Source organism: Oryzias melastigma, linkage group LG6, assembly GCF_002922805.2.
Source record: "Oryzias melastigma strain HK-1 linkage group LG6, ASM292280v2, whole genome shotgun sequence".
NCBI classification, from domain to species: domain Eukaryota; kingdom Metazoa; phylum Chordata; class Actinopteri; order Beloniformes; family Adrianichthyidae; genus Oryzias; species Oryzias melastigma.
Window position 1 is genome coordinate 4,614,052 of NC_050517.1, and position 24,879 is coordinate 4,638,930.

The 24,879-nt window shown below is 38.2% G+C and overlaps 1 protein-coding gene across 1 annotated transcript; it reads left to right on the forward strand.

Moving 5' to 3' along the window:
* The first annotated feature begins 2,873 nt into the window (after positions 1-2,873).
* On the forward strand, positions 2,874-24,799 carry ckmt1 (creatine kinase, mitochondrial 1). Its single transcript, XM_024281098.2, has 9 exons — positions 2,874-3,180; positions 7,199-7,397; positions 7,877-7,972; positions 11,643-11,864; positions 12,599-12,684; positions 20,275-20,398; positions 20,948-21,082; positions 22,145-22,270; positions 24,087-24,799. Exons 1-9 carry the CDS (start codon positions 3,035-3,037, stop codon positions 24,198-24,200), a joined length of 1,248 nt encoding a protein of 415 aa, XP_024136866.1. The 5' UTR covers positions 2,874-3,034; the 3' UTR covers positions 24,201-24,799.
* Positions 24,800-24,879: the final 80 nt, after the last annotated feature.

Below are 24,879 nucleotides of genomic sequence, written 5' to 3' on the forward strand. Positions count from 1 at the left end.
TTTCTGACTCAAAAAAAAAAAGTCCCTAAATTCTTCCGCGGCCCGGTGGCAATGGGTCTGCGGCCCGGTACCGGTCCGCGGCCCGGTGATTGGGGACCACTGCTCTGACAGACAGGTAACCAGTGTAAAGACCTCAGAACTGGACTGATGTGGTCTACTTTCTTGGTCCTTGTGAGAACCCGAGCAGCAGAGTTCTGAATAAGCTGCAGTTTCCTGATGGATTTTTTTGGTAGTCCTGTAAAAACACTGTTACAGTAATCAAGTCGACTAAAGATGAAAGCATGCACTAGTTTCTCCAGGTCCTGCTTAGACATCAGATCTTTAATCCTTGAGATATTTTTGAGATGATAATAGGCTGATTTAGTGACTGCCTTAATGTGTTTATCAAAATGTAGGTCTGTGTCTATCACTACACCCAAGTTTCTGGCCTATTAGGATATGAATGCTCTGAGACCAGAGTGCTAACAAACAAAGCTACTGACAAACACATTTTTATGAGACATTTTGTCAGCCAGATCGTGACTTTAACGTTTCTGTGTGACATCTTTGTTGTTGAGCTTTCCAAATTTGTAAAATGATTATGAATGTAAAAAAAAAACATTTTCAAATCTAATCTGCAGAAATTTAAGAAACAATAATAAAATGGGATTTCACTAAATTGGTATATAGAAATACAGAAAAGCATTTGAAGAAACATCTTTAAACAAATAATAAACAGATTACACTTCTCACAGTGATCAGGAACCACATAGCAGGGAACATTTTTAAGTAAATGTTCTTGAACTTCCCACTTGTGTGCCGTTTCCTATTGGGAAAAACAGACATTTGTATTTTAGTTTCTTAATTTTAGTCATAAGACAAAGCAAATTCCGAATACATTCAGAGAACATCTGAAAGACATTGTCCCTCCTGCTAGTCCTGCGTGTTCCTCTGGGTCTTTGCCCTGTGGGGCATAGAACAACTACTGATGGATGACCCACAAGTGAATCTAAGTTGCTGACCCTGATAGATCTTAGTTCATTTTATTTTTCCAGAGTGATTTGGACCGATTACGTATAAAAACTTAAACATTAATGAAAAAAACTTTAAAATTTACAGTAAAAAAATTGACTAAAAATAAAAATTGGATCAAAACTGAATCTAAGTTGCTGACCCAGATAGATCGTAGTTATTTTTTATAATTCTAGAGTAATTTGGAACTATTAGGTCCAAAAATTTAAAAGCTATTGAAAAAACTTGTATTTGTTGACGGTCCCTAACCATGAACGACTTCTCCAACTAACTTCACCTCGGAAGTACCTGCACCTTCACGGTATAAATGGCTGGATTCACCTTGTTGATTTAACATGGAAGAAGTAAATAAAACTCGACTATTCTGAAGCAGCTTTAATTGACAATAAAATAAAACGTCTCTTTTCAGAAAGAAAGGTAATAAGTGGGCACTGGGATGAGACTTCACGTCCGTGCTGCAGCCCCATCACAAATGCCCTTCAGTATTCTCTCCACGCGCCTTTCTACCACCATCAAAGCAGCGGAAATCAGTTTAATAACTTCCGGTACAGCGCCGATTTAATTTAAAAAATAAAACGAACTTGATGGAAGGCTGATTATTTCAACGACTGAATGTAACAAGTATTTCCACAAAAAGAAAAAAGGATTAAATCAGGTAGAATTGTTTTGCTCTAAGATATACCAAGGAGGATGGGAGTCTATTTGTATAGAAAAATAAGATTTAGTGTACACAAAGTAGTTTTTCACACTTTGAAGTGAGGTTAATTATTTTCTTTCTTTTTAACATTTCAGTCCTACAAGTGAGCTCAACTTAAGTACTGGAAATTGGAGTACGTTGTTGAACTTTTACATTTTTCAACAATAACATGTATGCTTTTGTGGTTTTATAGGATTGCCTTTTTATATAGCTTGCAAAAAAGAGACTATCTTACTTTGTTTTTAATTTGTCTAGAACTTGAAAAAATTGATTTCATATAATAGCGCTTTCCTATCAGAGCAGATACTTTTTCTTTTAGGTCTAACTTTAAACACCAAAAGCAGGAGTCTGTGGCTCTTTTATCCCTTTATTGTTTAATTAAAAATACTAACAATTGAAAACATAACACATTAGTTTTTTATGTTTTGTCATTTCTGCCTTTCAAACAACTAAGCAAAAAAGTTTAACTTAGTGTCAGAAAGTCTGTAGAAATGTTCTTTAAATTGGTGTTTTTAATTTGTAGTTAGTCAAATAAAAGTCTCCAAATGTTGTTTTATTTAGGTAAAGAACACTAAAGTGGATTCAGTTTTGAACAAATGCTGTTTATAATGATTGAAAACGATTTATAGTTGTGTGTTTTGTACCTCACATGATGAAAAGCTCTCAGTTTATTTAAAGTGTTTTATTAATAAATAGATTCTACTAAAATGTTGTCTATATCTGAGAGTAAAATGGAAAACAATGATGGTGGCACACCAAAATCCTAATGATAAAATCATCATGTTTGACTGTCTTGCATTTTTAAGTGAAGTAAAGCTGCTGCAGCTGGAGGAACTTTATGACACAGGGTGGGTTTTATTTTGAAAGGAACTAGTGTGTGCTGCTGTCATAAGTAAAATAAGTCAAAACTGTTTATATACACATACAGACACTGTTGTAATTTAATTATTGTAATATTTAAGTTACATTTATACATTTAATTGACAAAAAAGATAAATATTGTGTTTTTTACGATAAAGTGAGACTTTGTGGCTCTTGTTGGGTTCTGGTCTGTATTAAACTAGACAAAATGACTCAGACCTCTGACCTAAATTAATATAAATATTACTTTATTTTGAGTGGATCCGCTTTTTATTTTGAAAGAGCGAGTTCCGGTGTCGCCGCCCCTGTCTAGTCACCTTGACGACCCCGTTCAATCGTTCTCCTTGTAATTCCTTCAGAGGCGCTCCATCACTGACGCTCCCATCTCCCTCCAACCTGCACCGTCTTCGCACGACTGCGGAATTTCATTTACACATTCGTGAAGGACAAAAAAGAAAAAGTAAAATGGCGAGCAGCTTCACCAGAATCCTGTCCTCCAAGCGGAACGTCGGGATCCTGTCGGTGGTGGGGGGCTCCGTAACGGCTGCTTTTCTGCTCAACCGGGAGCACGTCAGCGCCGGTGTGCCGGTCCGCAGGATATACCCCGCGAGGTAACGATTTCATCACATGAATTACAATTCTATCGGTTAATTGGAGGGATTTTGATCGATTTATCGATCATTTTGTCGATATTTGTACAAAATGCTGTATTTCTGTCCCATTTGCAGCATTAAGCTAAATGCAGTTGATGCTCATTTACCAAATATAATCATCTTTTTATAACGGTAGCTTCTTAACTCAATCTTAACTGCTGATAAAACATTGCCTTTCTAACTAGTAAATCTCCAGGAAAATGACTATTAAGGTCACATGAGGGCCTGAAGAGTGACACACATCATGTTCTTAACTCACTCAGATGTAACTTTAACTGAAGGTGAAACCTTTATTTACTAATTCAACCAATAGATTTCTTAGAGATGGTGGAAAACAACCCAGAGACATTTCTGTCACAAGCAGAAGTGATGCTGTTTGTGAGGTTGTGTAACCATTGTGGTTTTATAAAGAGTGAGACAGGGCTGCGTACGTGCCTTAATGCACACCTGCCTGCACTGTGAGGCCAGGATACTGTATTAAGATTAGTAGAACATTAGCTTCTGCTCAAATATCATGTCATAAAAGTGTTTACGGCGTACCGTGATAAAGTCAAAGTACACCTTTAATCTGGAATTCTTTTTGCCAAAGACTTTTGTTGTGTGTTTGAACTTCCCCTGTATGCTATAAAACAACACATCTCACTGGACTTTATGCAAGAAACTTACAAAAAGCCACTGAAAAACTTCCATTTTAAGGTGTCCTACATTGTTATGAATGAATCTGGGATTAATTATGGAAGCTAATTCTGAGTTATAGCTGTGAACATGTTTTAAGACTTTATTCTAAAGCTTTGTGCGAATGATAGGAGAGTTTGACTGGTATAGTTTAAGGGCATAAAGCACACGTGTCACAGTCAAGGCCCGGGGGCCGGATCCGGCCCTCCAGATCATTTTATTTGATTGTTATTAATGACCCGATGTTATCTTAAGATCATTTCTGACTTGTATAGTTTTGACTAAACATATTTTTATGGAGAGTAAAATATTCAAAGTTATTTAAGGTTTAAGTTGCTGTATTCTGAAATAATATTCCTGCATTTGTATTATTCATAATTATGTTAAAAAGTAACAGTTTTAAAGTAAAAATGTATGTTCTGTTAGCTTTTTGGAATATTTTGGCATTTAGTAAGATTTTTTGGGCATTTTTAGGGGTTTTGCTAATATATCAGATATATACTAGCTCTTTTTTACTAGTTTAGTTTCTTTTTGGGGGGTGGGGCCGTTTCGGAGTTAGGCTAATATTTACACACTAGCTGTTTTGGTTAATTTAGGCTTTTTTCAGTTTTTTTAGGACATTTTGAAGTTTAGCTATTTTTCAGCTACATGCTAGCTGTTTTGGATAGCCTAAGTTTTTTTTTTCTTAGGCTAATTTAGCATCTAGCTAATATTTTAGTTGGCTATCAGCTTCAGGTTCTTCAGCTACCAAATTCATCTTACAGCATTCACACTAGTATTATCACAGGTAATGATATATATGTAGTTCATAATTATGTTTAAAAGTTACGGTTTTAAAGTTTTAAAATGTAGTTTTAGAGAGTTCCATAATTGTTTATCCTGTTCGGCCTGCGACCTAAGGTGTGTTTTGGATTTTGACCCCTTGGTTTAGACTGATCCAAGTGCTCAGGTAAAGCCCGCTCATGCACAGGAGGAAGTTGTGACGTCTTCACAGAAAGGACTCAACTGGGATTTAAACCAGTGTTTTTACTGTGAGGTGAGAGTGCTGACCACTACTCTACCGTGCAGCCTTAAATCTGATCATATGTGGTCATTTAAGTTATAAGTGAAGACTAGTTGTAATTCAAGTTATCCTCAAAGCTCCATGATCACAGTGTCCTTTGGTTGTGATGTTGAAGCTCCATGATGGTGTGTTTGTTCCTACATGGACGAGGGGGATTTGGATGTGATGATACCATCAGATATTATTTTAGAGAAACTTGCTATGCATGTTAAAGCGCCGTCCTTGAGGCTCCGGAAGGCCTCTCCCAATCCCAGCTCCGCCCCCTCTTTAAGCTTCACTTGGCGTTACGTAAACACTATAGCAGGCTGTAGCTTCAGTAGAAAATTACAGTAAAACATTCCCAGTTGCAGTCTGTGTGATCACTTCAGGGTCAGGAACAGCTTCCACTTGACTCTATGGACCCACCTCAGAATTCATGGACGGTGTTTCTTTGGATATCAATTGTTCTTTAATGGTACAGACACGTGTTTCTAACAATAAACCCTGGACTCAACAAGTCTAAACATTTGTTCTAGTTTGATTTCTTTTCCTTGATCCAAATGATCAAATACTCCAATATTTAAATGTGCACACGGAGATACTTCCTGTTCAGATGTTTTTGTATGAATGAGATAAGTGAGTATAACATTTAGACTTAATTACACATTTAAACGTTTAGGATTTCTGAAGGTTCATATAAGTTCTTCATTTAACCTCAAGCTGCAGGAGACATGGCTTTGTTATGCAAAACAAACATCCTCATGTCGGGTAGAAGCTTTTCTATTTTCCTAGCTTTGCATGGGAGACATTTATCAGAAGGATTTAAACTCCCTCTCTGATGAAATCCTGTTTTGTGAGTTTCTAACATGTCTGTGTGTCATTTTTCTTCTGAAAGAGAACAAATGTAATCAGAAATCATTTAGTTTTTGTATTTCTGAGTATTTCTCCTTTTAAATCAATCAAAGTGTCTTGGACAGACTCTGTTTGAATGAATGATCTTCTTTCCATCAACAGCTCTGCTGCACATGCACTAAACCCTCATCTGTTCCTAGTGTCTAGTTCAGGTTCTGGAGAAGAGAAGATGGTATCTTCACATTGACTGCAGTCAAATGAGCCGCCGTTCACATTTCTGTGGTCAAATCAGCATCACTGGATTTTTGGTGTGAGTTTCATCCAATACTTACGGTAGCAGGACTGAGAACGCTGGAAAATCTCCACCAGACTCCACGGAGCTTCTTGATGTGACCACGGAAATGTGAACGGCGGCTCATTTGACCGCAGTTGGAAAGGATTGTAAATCAATGAAAGAGCATTTTGATGTTAGCTTGATTATTTTATCAAGAACTCTGAGAAACCAATGATTGAATGTATTGATCACAGTCAATAAACATTGGAGAATTAGCTAAAAGAGTCTTTGGTGAACTGGAAGGAGAAAGAATCAGGATTTTGGAGGAAGTTCTGTCCATGAAGATCTTCACTTCCTCGTCCAGCTGACATCCGGATCAGAACCATACGGCTGGACATTACCCAGATTGATGGATGTTTTTATGTAGCAGCGGTGAAGAGAGACACAGAGCTATCATAATCAGATGGGGGGGATCAGGGGTGGGGCTCAGCTCCAAAAGCCACGCCCCCTCAGAGGAGATTTTGGAAACAGAGGTTTTAGATCAACATGAAAAATGGCTTTTTAGGACATTTAGATTGTGGGATTTTGGTTAAAAAAGTCACAATTATAATTAAAACACTACTGGGAACGTTTTTTTAAATAAAAAATGATAATGGCGGACTTTAAGTTCTGATATGGACAGGATTTTTGTGGCACGGGAAACTTTATCTGAGCAATGTTTTTCTGTGCTTTATTTTCAGTCCTTATGAATAGAAACACTTATGTTAAATACTGATGAACTGTTGCTTTACCCTCTTGTGGGATTAATCTTAATATCTTTAAACTACTCTAGACTGTTTTCAAAGTCTACAAGATATCTAACAGGAATAAAACATTTATCATCTTGTAGATCTTTGCTCTGAGTGAATGCACACAAGTTTTGTTGTTTTTTAATGTTTGTGACAGTTTGTCGTCAGACCATGAGGTTGTCTGCATTTTTGTTGCCAGAATCTCTGTTCTCAGTTCCACATTTGTGAAGTTTTCTGCTGTAACTTATGGATGAATGAATGAAGTTTGAAGCTATGCTAGGCAGCAGAAATGTAGCTTAGTAATGATGACTGCAGCCTTGGCTTATCTCACCTTTTTCTTTGCAGTGCGGAGTATCCTGACCTGCGCAAACACAACAACTGCATGGCGAGTAACCTGACCCCCGCTATCTATGCCAAGCTTTGTGATAAAGCCACTCCCAACGGTTTCACTTTAGACCAAGCCATCCAGACAGGTGTGGACAACCCCGGGCACCCATTCATCAAGACGGTTGGCATGGTTGCAGGAGACGAGGAGTCCTATGAGGTGTGAGATCACACTCCCTGTTCCGTCCATGTTGTGTTGTGGGGGGGGGGGGGTCCCTTTTTAATCGTGTATTTATTTCATTAATAAGTTCAGTGTACGTCTAATGTTAAGCCTAAACAAGATAAACTAGTTAAAAACACTTTTTAAAAGTGCACGATAATCTGTAAATCTACAGAACTGTTGGTCATAGCCCTCCTGCCTTTGATCAACATCCTCTAAGTTAATATTGGGCGGTAGTCTTCATCTGTTGAAGGGCTTACATTTCACAAGAGCTTCAATATATACTAGGAGTTCAACTTGGATAAATATTTCACAATCTTGAAACTACTTCTGTAATTTATTGTAGTGCATACAACAAGTGAGGGCAAGTCTTTTCTGTTCACTGCTCAGCTATGTTGGATGAAGAAAAGCCGTGCATATGATAAATTACAGCACATGTCTTCAAATTATTTGACCTGTTTATTCTTAAATTCTTGCAGGTATTTGCAGATCTGTTGGACCCTGTCATCAAAGAGAGGCACAACGGCTACGACCCCTGCACCATGAAGCACCCCACTGACCTGGATGCTAGTAAGGTGCGGCCAGCCTCTGCCAGGTTACCATAGTTTAATGCAGGGGTCCCCAAACTTGTTCTTGTGAGGGCCACATAACTGTTTTCTTCTCTGACGGGGGCCGGCTCGGTTTGTAAGCCAACAGAATAAGTGTAACAATTATAGCCTAAAAGTAAATATTTATGGTTTTCCAGAAAGCCAAACATAGCCAAATGTAATTTATTTCTATAATCTTCATAGAAAAAATAATACTAAAACATTTTAAAAACTAGATGTATAGCATCCAATAATGCTAGTGTGAATGCTGTACTCTGAATGTGGCCACTGAAGATGCTGAAATTGATATCTGAAAACGCTGAAGCTGATAGCTGAAAACGCTGAAGCTGATAGCTGAAAACGCTGAAGCTGATATCTGAAAACGCTGAAGCTGATAGCTGAAAACGCTGAAGCTGATAGCTGAAAACGGTGAAGCTGATAGCTGAAAACGGTAAAGCTGATAGCTGAAAACGGTAAAGCTGATAGCTTAAATGGCTGAAGCTAATAGCTCAAATCGCTGAACCTAAGTTAGCATAAACAGCTAGTATATAGCTGAAATATTAGCTAAACTTCAAAACAGCCAAAAAATCCTTAGTAACTGCCAAAAGAGTAAAAAACGCTAGCACAAAAAGAGCTGAATATTTTAATAGCTGAAAGAGCTGAAGAGTTATGGACGTCCAAAAACGTACAGAAGAAAAATAATAAAGAAAAAGGAATCTGTATTAAACCAATAAATATTCTATCCTCTCCTGTCATAGTTCAGACTGCAGAAGGCTGGTATAAAAAGTCACGTTCTATGTGGGTCTCAATCTGCGTTTTTCATCGTATGTGGGCGGCCGGGCCAAATGTGGAGGTGGGCCTGATGCGGCCCGCGGGCCGTTGTCTGGGACCCCTGATTAATGGAGTGCTTCCCAACCCGAGTCCTCAGAGAACACGGTCCTGACCCTGCTCAGACACACCTGCCTTTGATGACTCGCTTCTGCATGAAGCTTCGGTCACATGCATCCATGCGGGGGTTGACCCGTATGGACGCTGTGGGCTTTTGGGTTTTGTCTTTGGGTCTAGAGTAGTTGAAAACTTATCCCATCCATTTGCAATGAAAGCTTCCACATGCAACTTCTCTTGTGTTACACGCCGCCAGACTGCTTTTAGCGCTCAAGCTAACAGAGAAAATCCGGCTGATTTTCAAAATAAAAGATTTCCCTCTCATTAAGAAAAAAAAAAAAAGTATAATTTATTAGTTCCTCCGCGGCCCGGTGGTTCGGGACCACTGATCTAGACCATCCCAATATGGCGTCCAGCTTTGCGTCAACAAGCTAGCATGTTATCTCTAGTGATATTGACCTCATTGTGCACACTGCCTCCTAACTGACCATGCACGAATGTCCCACTCATGAGGTGTGCACGTGTGGCTGTAGGATGACCACTCACATTAAACTGTTATTTCTAGCAGCCATGCTGCACGTAAGGAGCGTACACTGACCACGTGAACAGCACTGATGGGCTCCTTGTACCGTCCACAGGATATGAGGAGTTGGAAAACATAGAAATCCACAATCCACACAGCAATCCTACATCTAATCTTCTACACCTGTACTTCAGTCTTGTGTGTAGTATAAGTGTTCACTACCTGTAGCTCGCAGCATGCCCATAGAAAAAAACGTGTATGTTCACGTGTAGGTTCATTGCTCCCATTGATCTCTCTGGGACAGCAGTCATTGATTTGAGCTTATCTGCAAAGATTACATTCATCAAAGGGAAATCCCTCAAATCTCCAAGCACTTTCCTGCACACGGGCATTCTGTGGTGATGCAGAATTACCACAAAGACGTCCTCTACCTGAGACGGGCCTGTAGGTCAGAGGACAGCTGCTCTAGCCTTCATCATTCATTTCTGCTGACTGACACACTGACAGTGCTGCAGTCTGTAAATTGTGTGGTGGAGTAATCGTGGTTTAAGTCTGAATCCCAGACGGACTTGTTGCTTCCTTCCTGTCAACACGCCATCAACAAACTGGTTACATTCAGAGTTTTATCACCGTGTTTTCACTTCATGGTGTTGGAGGGTTTGTTTGGAAGAAGGATTTATGATTCTTCTAATAAGTAGAAAACCGTAAGGTATTTCTCTGTGGAGCCACATCACGGCCATAAATATTTGAAACCCAAACAAAAAAAAGTAAAATGTCCAAAACTTTTTTGCTATTCTAAAATAGACTTAATTATTTTCAGCTTCAAATGTTCAATTTTGTAGGTTTCAAAATTCAAAATTACAATTTCAAAACTTTCTTTTCAGTTTCAACTCTTTTTTTCCCCTATTCAAATCTCAAAATTTCCGTTTCAAAACTTTTGGGCCCATTGTGGCGCGTCGGGGTGGGGATAACAAAAAGTATGAAACACAGTTTTGAAACTGAAATTTTCAGATTCGAATATGAAAAAAAAAGAGTTGAAAGTGAAAAGTAGATTTGAAAGTGAAGAAAAAGTTTTGAAATTGGAATTTTGAGTTTTAAAACCTAAAAAATTGAACATTTGAAGCTGAATGGTAAATGGCGTACACTTGTATAGCGTTTTACGACCTCCTGAAAGGCCCAAAGCGCTTCACAGTCACACATTCACACACTGACTGAAAATAATGACGTTTAGTTTAGAAAATCAAAACTTTTTTTTACATTTTATATTTTTTTTTTAGCTCAAGCACCAATAATGTTTTCTAAATGTTTTATTTGGGTTTCAGATATTTATGGCCTGATTTGGCTCCATATTTCTCCTGGACTCTTGTAGCTGCTGTGATGACAACAGTGTTGCTTTCACTCTTTCACTCTTTCACTCTTTCACTCTTTCACTCTTTCACTCTTTCACTCTTTCACTCTTTCACTCTTTCACGCTCACATACGAACGCCTCTGTGCTTCACTGGACATTTGATGAAACAAGATTGACAACATTAGTACAAAACTGAATTACATCTTAAAGATGTGACAAATGTGAAATATATGCTTTTGTGTAGAAAATGATTCATTTAGGTTCTTGTAAAAGTTTAAATTAATTAAAAACATTCACATGTACTAGCTATAACCTTTATATTCACGTATCAACCTCACTTTTGATTTAAACCTGTGTCTTTTCTGAATTGATTCATACAAATTTTAGATTTACACCTTTAAGTAAACTTAGGCTTTTGTCAAAACACACCTTCAACAGACACACCTGTACAAAGAAAGACTTCACATCTAACAGGTGAATCTTAACATCATGCTTCTGCTTTTTGTTCTAGCGTTTTGTTTTTAGGTTAAGGTACAGTAGTGTAGAATATTTTATAGTTTGATGTAACATTTCCATGAGGATAGCTTTAAACCAACACGTTAAGTGTTGTACATTTTATTAGTAGAAGATAAACTGCCTGTAATAAGCTAATAAAACTGGAACAAGTCTAACAGGTTTTTCACAATAAACATGGAGTGAAGTTAGAAAAAATAGGTAGAATAAAAAATTGAAAAAAATAGAAAGAATAGTTTTATGGGCAGCAGCTCTATATGTGTGATTAAAAAGTGTTCATTTATAAGTAATAATTCCCTTTAATTGTGGCAAACGTTTTCCTACTTTGGAAATGGGTTGAAATCTGAGATTTCAACGACATGAACATTGACCTTGTTCTTGATTCCAGATCCATTCGGGGCAGTTTGACGAACGCTACGTGCTGTCATCCAGAGTGAGGACGGGCCGCAGCATCCGGGGGCTCAGCCTGCCCCCCGCCTGCACCCGGGCCGAGCGCAGAGAGGTGGAAAGGGTGGTGATCGATGCCCTCTCTGGTCTGAAGGGAGACCTGACCGGGAGATACTACAGCCTGACGCAGATGACAGAGAAGGAGCAGCAGCAGCTCATTGATGTGAGGCTGCAGACGAGCAGTTTGATCACAAAGTCCTTTTCACCTCATTTATGTCATTTATATGCTTCTTTTGCTAGTGTGTGAATATAGGATGGAAAATGACAGAATAAAGGTAGTGTCACATAGGAGAGGTTGTACTAATTAAAATGATACAAAATAAGCAAACAGGTTCAAATTGAAAATACAGAAAATTCAAAAGTAGACAAAACTGAGCTTTAGACCCTTAAAGGGTTAAAAATAAATGTTATAAATGTACAATTTTACGTGTGATTTCATATTATGATTTTTTGTAGATAATAAGTGGGTGGAAAATACTCTAAAAATAAAAAGGCGATTAATTGCGATTCATTTTTTCCAGAGCTGCGATTAATTAGTTAATTTTTTAAATCAATTCCCGGACTTACTTTTTAGTCCTTTTTCGTGTTTGAAGACAAACTCCCAGCCATAGCAGTGGAGAAAATATAAAGCGTTTTATCTCATGTGACAGGAAGTGGGTGTACTGTGGGCTTTATAGCATTTTCTCTCACAATGAGAAAGATTAACCAGATAAAAGAAGTCATAACCCTGTGGTCCTTTCTCCTTCTGCTGTACAGCATATTCCTCATTAAATTGAAGTAAAAGAATAGTAAATATTATGCAAAGAGTGTAAGCTACTTATGTACAGGCTGACTCATTTACTGTGATTGATCAGAAATGTGATTTCCATGTACGTATAAGCTCTGTTTTTGTTTTAGGACCACTTCTTGTTTGACAAGCCAGTGTCCCCCCTCCTGACGTGTGCAGGCATGGCTCGGGATTGGCCAGATGCTCGTGGGATTTGGTGAGTGCACAAGTTATCAGTACTATCAGAGATTTTCTGCAGAGGGATTTTTGTTCTCCCTCTCAGGGTTTTAAGGCTGCAGCAGTCTAAGACAGGAGAGTCAAACTCAATCACACAACGGGCCAAACAGGATAAACATTTATTCAACACTCTAAAACTACATTTTTAAAACTGTAACTTTTTAACATAATTATGAACTAGATATATAGCATTACCTGCAATAATGATAGTGTGAATTAGGGCTAGGTTGAAAAAATCGATTAATCGATTTGAATCAATTTAAGCTTTTTCATTTCATTTTCATTTCATTTTATTGATTAATTGATCAATAATTGATTCACAAAAAATATAAATTGATTTAGCACACAAAACTAATATCCGCTAGCTTGATGCTAAAGTTGAATGGAATTCCCCATAGGATGACTAATGCTAACACTCGATCGACCTAAACATATATTCTTGACTAAATGAACATCTTTATAAACTCAGACATGAATTTTCTAAACTCTTGTAAGGAAATATTTTTAAAGTAACCATTTGTGGTCTAAAACACTTTTTTTTTCCTTATACTGTTGTCTTCTTCTTGAATAAAGTGTACTTCTATAACACGATCACCACCTAGTGTCCAAACTGAAACGTCCTCCAGGAGAAGCAGAACAATGTTTACATGTTAATGATCTGAACATTTTAGTTAGAACTTCTCCTTTAGAGAATCCATGTAACACTGGATGATATTAACAATATTATTATTTCACTGATACATTTACAGGATGTGAACTGGATCAGATTAATATAAATATATTCAAATCATATAGTAGATTATTAATGTATTTCTAAACAAATGTGTATAAATGTGTAAACTTAAAATTGAATTGAAGAATTGAAAGAATAGAAAAAAATAAGAATCGAATCGAATCGATTCAGGCTCTTGTGAATCGAATCGTTTCTGGAAATCATAACCAATACTCAGCCCTACTGTGAATCCTGTAAGCTTGATTTGGCCGCTGGAGATGCTAGTGCTGATAGCTGAAGATGCTGATGTTGATAGTCAGCTAAAATATCAGCTAAATGCCAAATTAGCCTAAAAACAAAAAAAAAACAAAAAAACATAGGTTACCCAAAACAGCTAGCATGTAGCTGAAATATTAGCTAAACTCCAACGTATCCTAAAAAATCTTAGTAAATGCCAAAATAGTCCAAAAAGCTAACAGAATGACAATTTTTAAAACTTTAAAACTCTAATCTTTTAACATAATTATGAATAATAAAAATACAGGAATATTATTCCAGAATAAATCAACTTAAACCTTAAATAACTTTAATATTTTACTCTCCATAAAAATATATTCTGTCAAAATTATACAAGTTAGAAATAAGCGCAAGATAAGATTGTGTCATTAATAACAATAAAATAAAATGATCTGGAGGGCCGGATCCGGCCCCTGGGCCTTGACTTTGACACATGTGGTCTGAGTGTTGTTGAACTTTAACCTGGATGTGTTTTTAAAGCATCGATAGACGGCTCAAACTTCTGCAATGTTTCACCCAATCAAAGTATTGTTTCAGAAAAATCAAGGTCTTTTTGTCTTTCATGCATCCACGTTTTCTTTTTATCTACTCAGCAGTTGAAACATGTCAAGGTAAACTACATTGTATCTCTCCATTTGACTGATACAAAGAAATAAACCCATGTATACTTGTGTTGTTGTGACTGGGTCAGGAATGTAATGACAAGGTTGTTTCAGGTCAGGTTATTTGGGTTCACATGAGGTTTAGGTATAATGTTAACACGCATCTGTATTTGGTCAGATGAGCATTTCTCACAGCAGGGACTTTTCTCTGCACACTCAATTGTATATACAAAAAGAATAATATAAAGTATATTTGAAGTGGAATGGGCTTAAAGGCCCGCTCTGGGAATATTTACATTTTTCTGATGATGGAGGACATGTATAAAGACAATTCAGCTTAAAATAGCATCTCTGAGAAATTATTAATTCAAATCATTGTGACTTAGGAGCAGATACAAAAATGACATTTGAAAAAAGTTATAGCTGGGATGTAGAAACTACGAACACCATTCTGATCATCCACTCCCAGACAAACAGATCCATGAACGTCTTTGTTTTCCTGGTCTGAGCTGGAATCTAGATCAGAACTGGACAGCTGGATAGATCTGACATTGATCACCGTTTATACTGCACCACTAATGTTAGGTTGGGGCTGTAAGCTAGTGGATGAGTGATGGGAAGTTAGGGCAGGCTTACTCCATCTCAATGTCCCCACTCACAACTCAGAGGTGAATTTCTAACTCATGCTGCTCTGCAGAAACTATGTCCTAGAATATGACACAGGTTTTAAATTTTAGCTAAAAACGACATCATCATAACTAAAGGAGCTCTGGGAACGCGTTGAAATAGATCAAAATAATATTATAGTGGGATTTAATGCAGTGATGTGAGACAACAGCAAGAGATCCAGAGTGACCTCCAACCACGCGACCTAGAGACCGGCTCCTCACTGTTTTTCCAGCTCCCCCTGTTACAGCTGATGAGCTGGATCTGGAGAGTCCAGTTTCTGATGAACTGAAAACACCCGATCCAGCTCATCAGCAGCAGCAATCCAAGGAGACGGAACAGCTAGCAGGGCTGCAGCTCTCTAGTGTAGAAAAAAACAGAAAAGTTGACCTATTTCTCATTCTAGCCATGAAATAAAAGTCACTATAGAAATTAAGCTAATTATACACCTGTCTAGATCAGGGGTCAGCAACCTTTCACAGTCAAAGAGCCATTTGGGCTCGTTTTCTACTGGAGGAGCCGCATAGTCTTAGTTTAGACTTTAAGATAATTGGATTTGCGTTCATGACTTTCTTTTTACTCATAAAAATATGAAGTATGTCTATTTTTGGCACAAACAAAAGCGAAAATATAAAAAGAACCTAGCATATCTTAAAATGCGATTTCTTTTTTACTTATTTTTACTCATTTAAAAAAAAAATAGACGCTGTGTTCCAAACAGGATCATCTCAGTGCAGCTCTGGACAGCAAGTAACCAATGTTGTGCGGCTTAAGATAATATGTGCTTTTAACTCCTAAAAGATCAAACTTTTTACCAAAGTTTTACATATAAATCTGTTCATTCTGGAGGTAGAGTTGAACAAACAAGACGTCTTCAGGTCAACAGGATGTAAAAACCTACATAGTTTATCATCTATGTGAACCTCAGACATCAATTTATACATTTAACTAATATCAATTAAATAGATGATAATTAAGTAATCCTTACTTTAAAAAAATGCTATTTTATTTTTCTTTTATGTATTTATTTTTGTTCTTTTTCTCCTCTTTGTCCTCAGTAGTCTTACTCTGCTGGGTTTTGTTATTTTAGTTTGGATCTTGGTAGTCTTAGTTTGTGAGCTTTGTTTATTTGTTTTCTTTAGGTAGTTTTGGTTAGGGGGAGCTGCTGACTCGGACGGTCGACATGTCTGGGTCAGTAGTCTCTATGACTCTAACTTGGAGAGATAAAAGAGACACGTGTGGATCTGGAGCTGCAGGCTGCAGACTTCTGGACTAGTGAATTCAAGATTGAAGATCCTTTTCTTGATCCCACGGAGTGGGGACATTCATTAGTCGCTCTTTGCTTAATAAAAAATGTCTGATCTTGAGTCTATAGGAGAAACTATGTACATCAGGGATCCCCAAACCGTTTCTTGTGAGGGCTGCATGACTGTTTTCTTCTCTGACGTGGGGCTGGGTCGGTTTGTAAGCTAACACAAGAGGGGTTACTAGGGCAGGGTGTGTCTAAAGGTAAACATCTCTGGTTTTACAGAAAGTCCCATGTAACCGATTATTAATAACTCTTTCTGAGATCTTTACAGAAAAAGTCAGAAAGAAAAAATAATCCTTTTTAATGAAATAGTCTAATGAAAAAGTCTTATTCTTTTGTCTTCTGCTGCAGCTAAACAATAATAGTACCTCACATTTTCACTAGAACTGCGTTCCCTCGTTTATTGTGGTTCTATAAAGAACTCATGAAGGTGAAATCCTCAAACTTGGACTATAGATGTTAAACTCAACACTACACACTTAATACACTTTACTCAGACAAACATGAACATTTCACACGTTTCTCGCTTGTTTAAACTCTCAAAGTTCAAATCTTCCTAGAAAATAAGTCTGGTTTTATAGAATAAAAACAATTAGACCTGCAGACTGCAGAAGGCTGGAATAAAAAGTCATATTCTGTGTGAGGCTCGATCATGTGACCAGACTGGAAAGAAACAATCATGGGTCTCTGATATTGTTCATGAAGGTCATAACATTGATGACCTGATCAGGCGTGCAGAAGCAGGACGCTTCAAGTCCCTCTCAAATAACTTTTTTCTATTGTGAAAGAATTCTAAGTAATGTCTTAATCAAGATGTTGTTTTTAGCCAAAATCTAAAAAAGGTATCGTTTTCTAGAAAATACTTTCTGCAGAGCGACAGAAGTTCACTAGAAGTTCACTTCTGTGTTGTGGGCGAGGCTGTCAATGCAGAAGTTAGACTCTGCTAATTTCCCATCATCCCTTTGTTTACACTCTCTCCTGCTAGCTTATAGCACAAGCTAACATTAGCATAGCAAAAAAGTAACAAGCATTATCAGAGTTATCCAGTCGTTCAGTTCTGATCCAGTTTCCAGCTCAGACGAGGAAAACAAAGACGTTCATGGATCTGTTGGTCTGCAGGTGGAAACATGAAAACTGGAGCAGAGCATGGAGACCATGTTAGCTGCTGCTGCTTTGTCTTCTTATCTGCTCTGATCCATCAGGATTTACAACAAAGAAAAACTCAGAAACAGATTTTAATCTTAATGATTGTATTCATGTCATTCATCAAGAGAAAATTGTTACAAAAGTATATTTACAACACAGTTTTCATTGCAGTGGATCTTTAAGGGAGTGGAGCATCTGTGACTTTTGCTCCTTGCTTAAACAATAAACCTTTATCAGTGAACCGTCATGACTGTCTCCTCAGTAACCGTCTGGCAGCATGACTCCATCGTACCAAAGAGCAGGAAAAGTGTTCAACCTGACGTTTAAAACTGATCAGTGAAATATTACATTTGATTCAGTGAACTATCCCGCAAAGCGCCGGACTTCCACTGCTCTCGTGTTGCTTTGCCCCGCCCTCATAATTCTTGGCCAATGACTGAAGAGATACATGATATCGATGTTTTCCCAACAACAGATGATCCACTAAAATCACCACTTCCCACTTTGATTAAAGGATTGTTAGTTTTCAACTCAGCTTTTATGATTTCAGTATCATCATTAATTTATTTGATGCAGCAGATAAATGTGGTACTTCAAAGTAAAACAGTAATAAAAGTACGGTCAGCAGTAGTGCTGAGCTGTGGCTGAAGCGCCAGTAACCAGTTCATGCTGCCTCAGCACACATGCCTGCAAATAACCTAATTCAACATTTCAGCCAACTGAAATCAATCACCTTCTCTGTATCAACACGGCTCTTCTAAATAATTCACCTTTATTGTATCCTCTGTGCCGGCTCCTCTTTCAGCTGTTTTCTCTCTGTTGCTCAACTCTGACTGCATTTCCCATCAGTTCAATGGAGCGTTTCTGCCCAATCCTTCAGTCTTCACTCCTAATCTCTAGACTTTTCAAATGTCAAAGAGATTGATTTTCTGTTTTGTCTTCAAACCTGGAATGATGCATAATCCCTCCAGGAGGGAGTGTCAGCGAGAAGTTTAGCATGTAACAAATGACCCTTAGCTGTGATGAACGGAGAAAGACTGAGTGAGTAATAATCAGCGTTGGGTCATATATGTTAGTTTAATCCTAATCGTGTCGTTTCTTGTTGAGTGACCCTGACCCTGTTCTTTGTGAGTTTTTCTCCTGAGATGTGGTTGTGCTCTCCCTCGTCCCCTTTGACCGCCGTGTGTTCTTACTGAGACCACTCCAAACATTCAGGCTCCACGTTGAGTTGTGATGATTAGCTCATGTCATTACATTTAAACATTAATGAGAGGATGCTGGTTTTTTTTAACATTCTTTTTATTGATTTTAACATACAAAGAACAGTAAACAACAACACCCACTTAGCCCCCCGCCCCCCCCACTGCACCAGAATATTACAACAAAGAGCAGAAAATAGGGTTCCTAAGAATACAAAATAATTAAAAAGATAATAAAAGGAAGGTTCACAATTGTACAGTAATGGTGTGGCAGAGCTGTACAGGTACACAGACACAAATCTATGAGGGAGAAATGTTGTAGAGAGGATGCTGATTTAAGGCGGTAATGAAAGTTATCATAAAATAGTCCAAGTATTTAAAATAAAAAAAAAAAACAAAAGACAGAAAATTTTCTATTGAACTGAACTGCCCACATGATAGCAAAACTGTTTGTTTTTGGCTTCAGAAATGTGGAGGGATTTCATTCTGCTCAATTGTTGTATACTGTTTATACTGTATACTTGTTTTTGTTGTGTTTTTGAAAATGTATTTCATGTATTTAATTGTGTGGATGATTTACAACATTCACACTATAGTGATCCTCCTGCTCATTTCTGGACGTTTTTTAGCACATAAAAACTCAATCACACTTTCAACAATCTTGGTATCAAAACTTTCAGCTCGTTCAGGACATTACTGCTTGTATTTTTGGTATTTATAAACTTTATAGAAATATTGATCAAAATATGCCCCATAGAAAATAAATGAGAAACTGGTCAAATCTTTAAAAAACTTTGTGCATTTTGAAACCTACAAACTTCTGCAAACTGTCAGATAGAGACAGCGTTCACACTTTAAAATCTTCAGCAAATATTTGTTTGGTTTGGGTAATACTCTGGAGTTTAGCTAACATTGCAGCTTTATGCTACCTATTGTGTCAAAATTAGACATTTTTCCAGTTTTTTTAAGGATAATTTTGAGTTTAGCTAATATTGTAGCATTATTCTTGATATTTTGACAAAATTAGTCATTTTTCCAGTTTTTTGGGGATAATTTGGAGTTTAGCTAATGTTTTAGCATTATGCTAGTTGTCTAGGCAAAATAAGATATTTTTCAAGTTTTTTGGATAAATTTCGCTAATAATTAACCAAGCTTTCAGCTTTAGCATGTTTAGCTATAAGTTTCAGCATTTTCAGCTATCAGCTCTAGCACCTTGAGCAGCTACATTCAGCTAACACCATTCAGACTAGCATCATCGCTGGTAATGCTACATATCTAGTCAGGATATGTGTTTGATACATTAGGTTATTCATAACTTTTGGCCCAAAACACTGTAAAACACAAAGAGCAAACAGTGATATTGACTGATCATTTGTGACTCAGTTTCTGAGAAGCGAAAGACAGAGCTACTCATTCAGTCAAGAGTGAAGCAGGTTTTATTCTCAACGTGTCTCAACATTTACCTCTGTTCAGTGGAGCGTAAACAAAGTCTGTAAGACGTTGCTGCACTGAAGGTCTGCGTCTTCAGAGCGTTGATGGATTTTCTATTACAGCTACACAATCTGACCTCACAAACAAGCTTCCGTTTTTGAATGGACTGAAGCCCCTAACCACACAAAAACACTTCCTCTCTGTTCAGGCACAACAACGAGAAGACCTTCCTGATTTGGGTCAATGAGGAGGACCACACCCGGGTCATCTCCATGGAGAAAGGAGGCAACATGAAGAGAGTCTTTGAGCGCTTCTGCAGAGGTCTCAAGGAGGTAGGACAGCTGCTGCACATACATGAACATTTTCTTACACTAATAAGAATTATTCTACTGTTAAACTAAAAGTTACTGAAACTAGTTCACACTACGTTGGCTACGGTGACATATTCCAAAATACCACCTTGCAGTGACCCTTAAAGCAAGTGTTTCAGCAAATCTGGCAGGTAGCTGAGGAAGTTTTAAGAAAAAGTTCAAACTTTATGGCGACTGGAGGATTTTTCTCTAAACGTTGATGTCGATCAGTCATGCAGTGGCAGTCCAGCGCCGTCAACATTCATGACCACGCTAACGATTTTCAAAAAAATTCTGGCAGCAGGAAATCTTGAATCTTCTGCTGATGCTTCCACTTTTACATATACGGTCTATATGTGACTGTAGCCTTCACAAAGTTTATGGACAGAAGTACCAAACGTGCAGGTCAAACATAGACCTGCTTCTAGAGACAGGTACAAACTCATAATGTGGAAATGCATTCATGTGTCCGACTTCAATCAGCTTTTGTCAGCAGTTAGTTTGAAACAATCAAATGTGTCTGTTTGTCAGGTGGAGCGTCTGATCCAGGAGAGAGGATGGGAGTTCATGTGGAATGAGAGGCTGGGTTACATCCTCACCTGTCCTTCCAACCTGGGCACCGGGCTGCGGGCTGGGGTCCACGTCAAACTCCCCCTGCTGAGCAAAGTAAGCGTTTCAAGTCGTCTCTTCAAGAAAATCTGTGTTTTTGTTTCATTTTATCACAAAAACTGTATTTTACTGCCCTTAGCCAATGACAGAACTACAAACTGACTACAGTGTAGCAGACCCCTCTTTTATTTACTGAAGATATTTGGATGTTAACCCTTTAACACAGGGACACAAGGGGTCAAAATCTAAAACACACCTTAGGTCGCGGGCCGAACAGGATAAACATTTATTGAACACTCTAAAACTACATGTTTAAAACTTTAAAACCGTAACTCTTTAACATGATTATGAACTAGATATATAGATACATACCTGTGATAATGCTAGAGTGAATGTAGTAAGCTGAATTTAGCTGTTGAAGATGCTAGTGCTGATAGCCAGCTAAAATATTAGCTAAATGCCAAATTATTCCAATCAAAAAACCTAGGTTATCCACAAGAGCTACCATGTCACTGAAAAAAGTACCTGAACTTCAAATAGCCTAAAAAAACTGGAAAAAGCCTAAATTAGCCAAAACAGCTAGCATTTAGCTCAAATATTAGCTAAACTATAAAGCAGCCTAAAAAATCTTAGTAAATGCCAAAATAGTCCAAAAAGCTAACAGAATGACAATTTTTAAAACTTTAAACCATAACTTTTTAACATAATTATGAATAATAAAAAGGCAGGAATATTATTCAGAATAAATCAACTTAAACCTTAAATAACTTTAATATTTTACTTTCCATAAAAATATATTTTGTCCAAATTATACAAGTTAGAAGTGAGTGCAAGATAACATCGGGTCATTAATAACAATAAAATAAAATGATCTGGAGGGCCGGATCCGGCCCCCCGGCCTTGACTTTGACATGTGTAACACCTGAGGCATCATCGGTCACCCTTAAACTCAGATCTTTAACATACTGTAACACAATAATTCAGTAGATTGTTCATTTCACAGCATCTTAAGGACACATATGTAGTTAGAATGAAATCTACTCTCAGATACGGATCTGTTGCGCTGACCTTCTCTTGAACCAACGTCATGTTAAACGTGTTCCTTCTGCTGCTTCTCAGGATCCTCGCTTCAGTAAGATCCTGGACAACCTGCGTCTTCAGAAGCGAGGCACTGGTGGGGTGGACACCGCCGCTGTGGGCGGCGTGTTTGACATTTCCAACCTGGACCGCCTTGGACAGTCTGAGGTAGGCAGACCGGGTCAGAACATGCAGAAACTCGAGCTGCTGATAATTCACCCCATTTTTTATTCACTTTAGGTAATTTTGTCCGCATAAATCACATATTTTGATGCCTTTTTATGTATAGCATTAATTATTGTTCTTTTTTCATGAGTGAGTGGCGCTCGTGGTCACAAAGTGAAGCTCTATCTGTGACAGTGACAGCTGCTGACAGGACACTGAACCAGCTGGATACGATTCAATGCTGCCATGTTTAAACAAAAGCTGTTAAAATCATTCTGTTTATTCCAGAGAGAGCTCTGTCTGTTTGTCTGTCTGAACTGATGAAATGAAAATGAACTTTTAAAGCTAACTTTAGTTTACAAATGTGTTGTTGTTTGATGCCACACACTGGTTCACTCAGTTCCTTTGTGTCTGCAGACTTTGTCAGTTGAATGTTCTCAACAAACTCTCTTATGTGTTTACATCACAGCATTTTTACAAATCAGTTCAAACCAGATCCCTGTCGGACTGTCAGGTCTCTCTAAAGATAAAAGAAGCTTTCCTGTTGTCCTGAAAAAGATTCTCACTGGACTCGGGAACACTAACTGTAACTGCTCACTGATGTGCAGGAAAAGGTCCTGAAACTGAAGATGTTTGTTTGTTCTTCAGCTAAGTCAGAACATTTGACATCATCTCAAATATTTAAGCTACAAATTGGATTCATCTATTGATGCCAAATTACAATCAAGACATTTTACAGTTAAAAAGATTTGGATGTTACAAACAATGTTTTTTATCATCTTCAAACAATATGATATATACCAAAAATCTTGTAAAATCTCGTATTGATATTTTCTCTGCATGTACACTGAAGGTTTATGTGTGAGTTGGGATGTATTTATTGTATTTGTGTTTATTATTTCTTTTGCCTCGTTTCCACTGAGCGGTCCAGACCGGACCAGACTGGACCGGACCAGACTGGACCGGTCCTGGACTTTTGAGCGTTTCCATTACAAATTGGACCCGTTAAGCAGGACCCACTGGTACCATTTCTGGTCCCCCGTTGTCATAGGTCCATAGAAAAATGAAATGGACCTGTGAGGGCGGAGCTTCTGTGGTCACACGATGTAACCCATCGATTGGTGGAAAGGTTTTACGACAACAGGAAGCGTCAGACCAGAACTTTTCCTGACTCAAGATCCAAACGGAAGGTTTTGTCCTCTTTTAGTCTGGATTCTTCTTCCCCTCCCACAATCTTCTTACAAAGAATAATACATTCTTTACATACAGTATTCCCTCTTGTTCACGGGGGTTGAGGACTGGAGACACAAAATCCATAAATACAGAGACCCCTCCCCCTGTTTCAGTTTCACCCGACCCCCACAACCGAAGAATGTCTGTTCCCGATCCATACTCGTCCAAACATTTCTGATCGGCTTCTAAACATTTATTGAAGAACATTGGAGTATCGCTCAACATAAAGATTTTTTTTCTTTTTTAATTCAGAGCAATAGACGGTTCTACAGCGTAGAGTCCGGCTTCATCCATAAGTAACACCTGATCCGGATTATAATGATCCTCCACGGTTATCTTCTTCATTTCCTGTTCCTGAGTCAGCTGATGCAGCTTCTCTACGGCTGTGGTCACAGCTCCGTCATCAGTCTACACCCCACATGCACTTTGATGGTCCAACGCTCAATAGAAACGCTCTCTTGAATTGAACCGGACCGTTCTAAACCAGACATGAGAGGACCGGTCTGGTCCGGACCGCTCAGTGGAAACCAGGCAGTAGACTGTTTCCCATGTGAGGATCAAACCCTGAACTGTGCTGCTCCTTCAGGTCCAGCTGGTGCAGACAGTGATTGATGGAGTCAACTACCTGGTTGAGTGTGAGAAGAAGCTGGAGAAAGGCCAGGACATCAAGGTGCCCCCCCCCCTTAAGCAGTTCAAGTAGACACTAATCCTCCATCTTTGCACACATGCACAGATCCCTGTCTGCCATAGATACCCAAATATCTATGTGTTCATCTCATTTACTCACTCCCTCCCGTTCAATAATATAATCTACATTTGATCTCAATGTTATTTGTAGTGGTTGTTAAATGGAATTGAATTGGAGAATATCCGATTCTGATCTGGCTCCTGAGAGACAGCAGTGGTTAGTTGGCAGACATGTGGTGGAGCAAAGATCCCGTCCTCTGCTCGGCTCCTCCCACTAAAGCCCCGCCTCTCCGCGCCTCGTCCACTTCCTGCTGCATGTCTGCACGCAGCCTGTCTCCTCCCTTCCCTCACGACTAATATCTAATATTTAAATAATCTTCACGTTTTGGTTCTCCTCCCATTGTGTGTAGAGAATTTGTTTCCTCCATTCTGAATGGATTTGAATGTAGCGTTCCTGAAGACTTAAGAGACTTGATAGGATTGTGTGTATGATGAAGGGCAGGTGATGATTAACTCATTAACGTCTGTTTCAGAAGCTTATGAAGCAATACTGTAGGAGCTATACTGAATGTCGATCTGTCATGTCTTTTATTAAAGATATCATCTATTTAACAATGCCTCCTCCGTCTGCTCCTTGTTGCTCAGTGGACTGTTGTTTCTTCATATGAGCTAGATTCAATTTCTCTGGCATT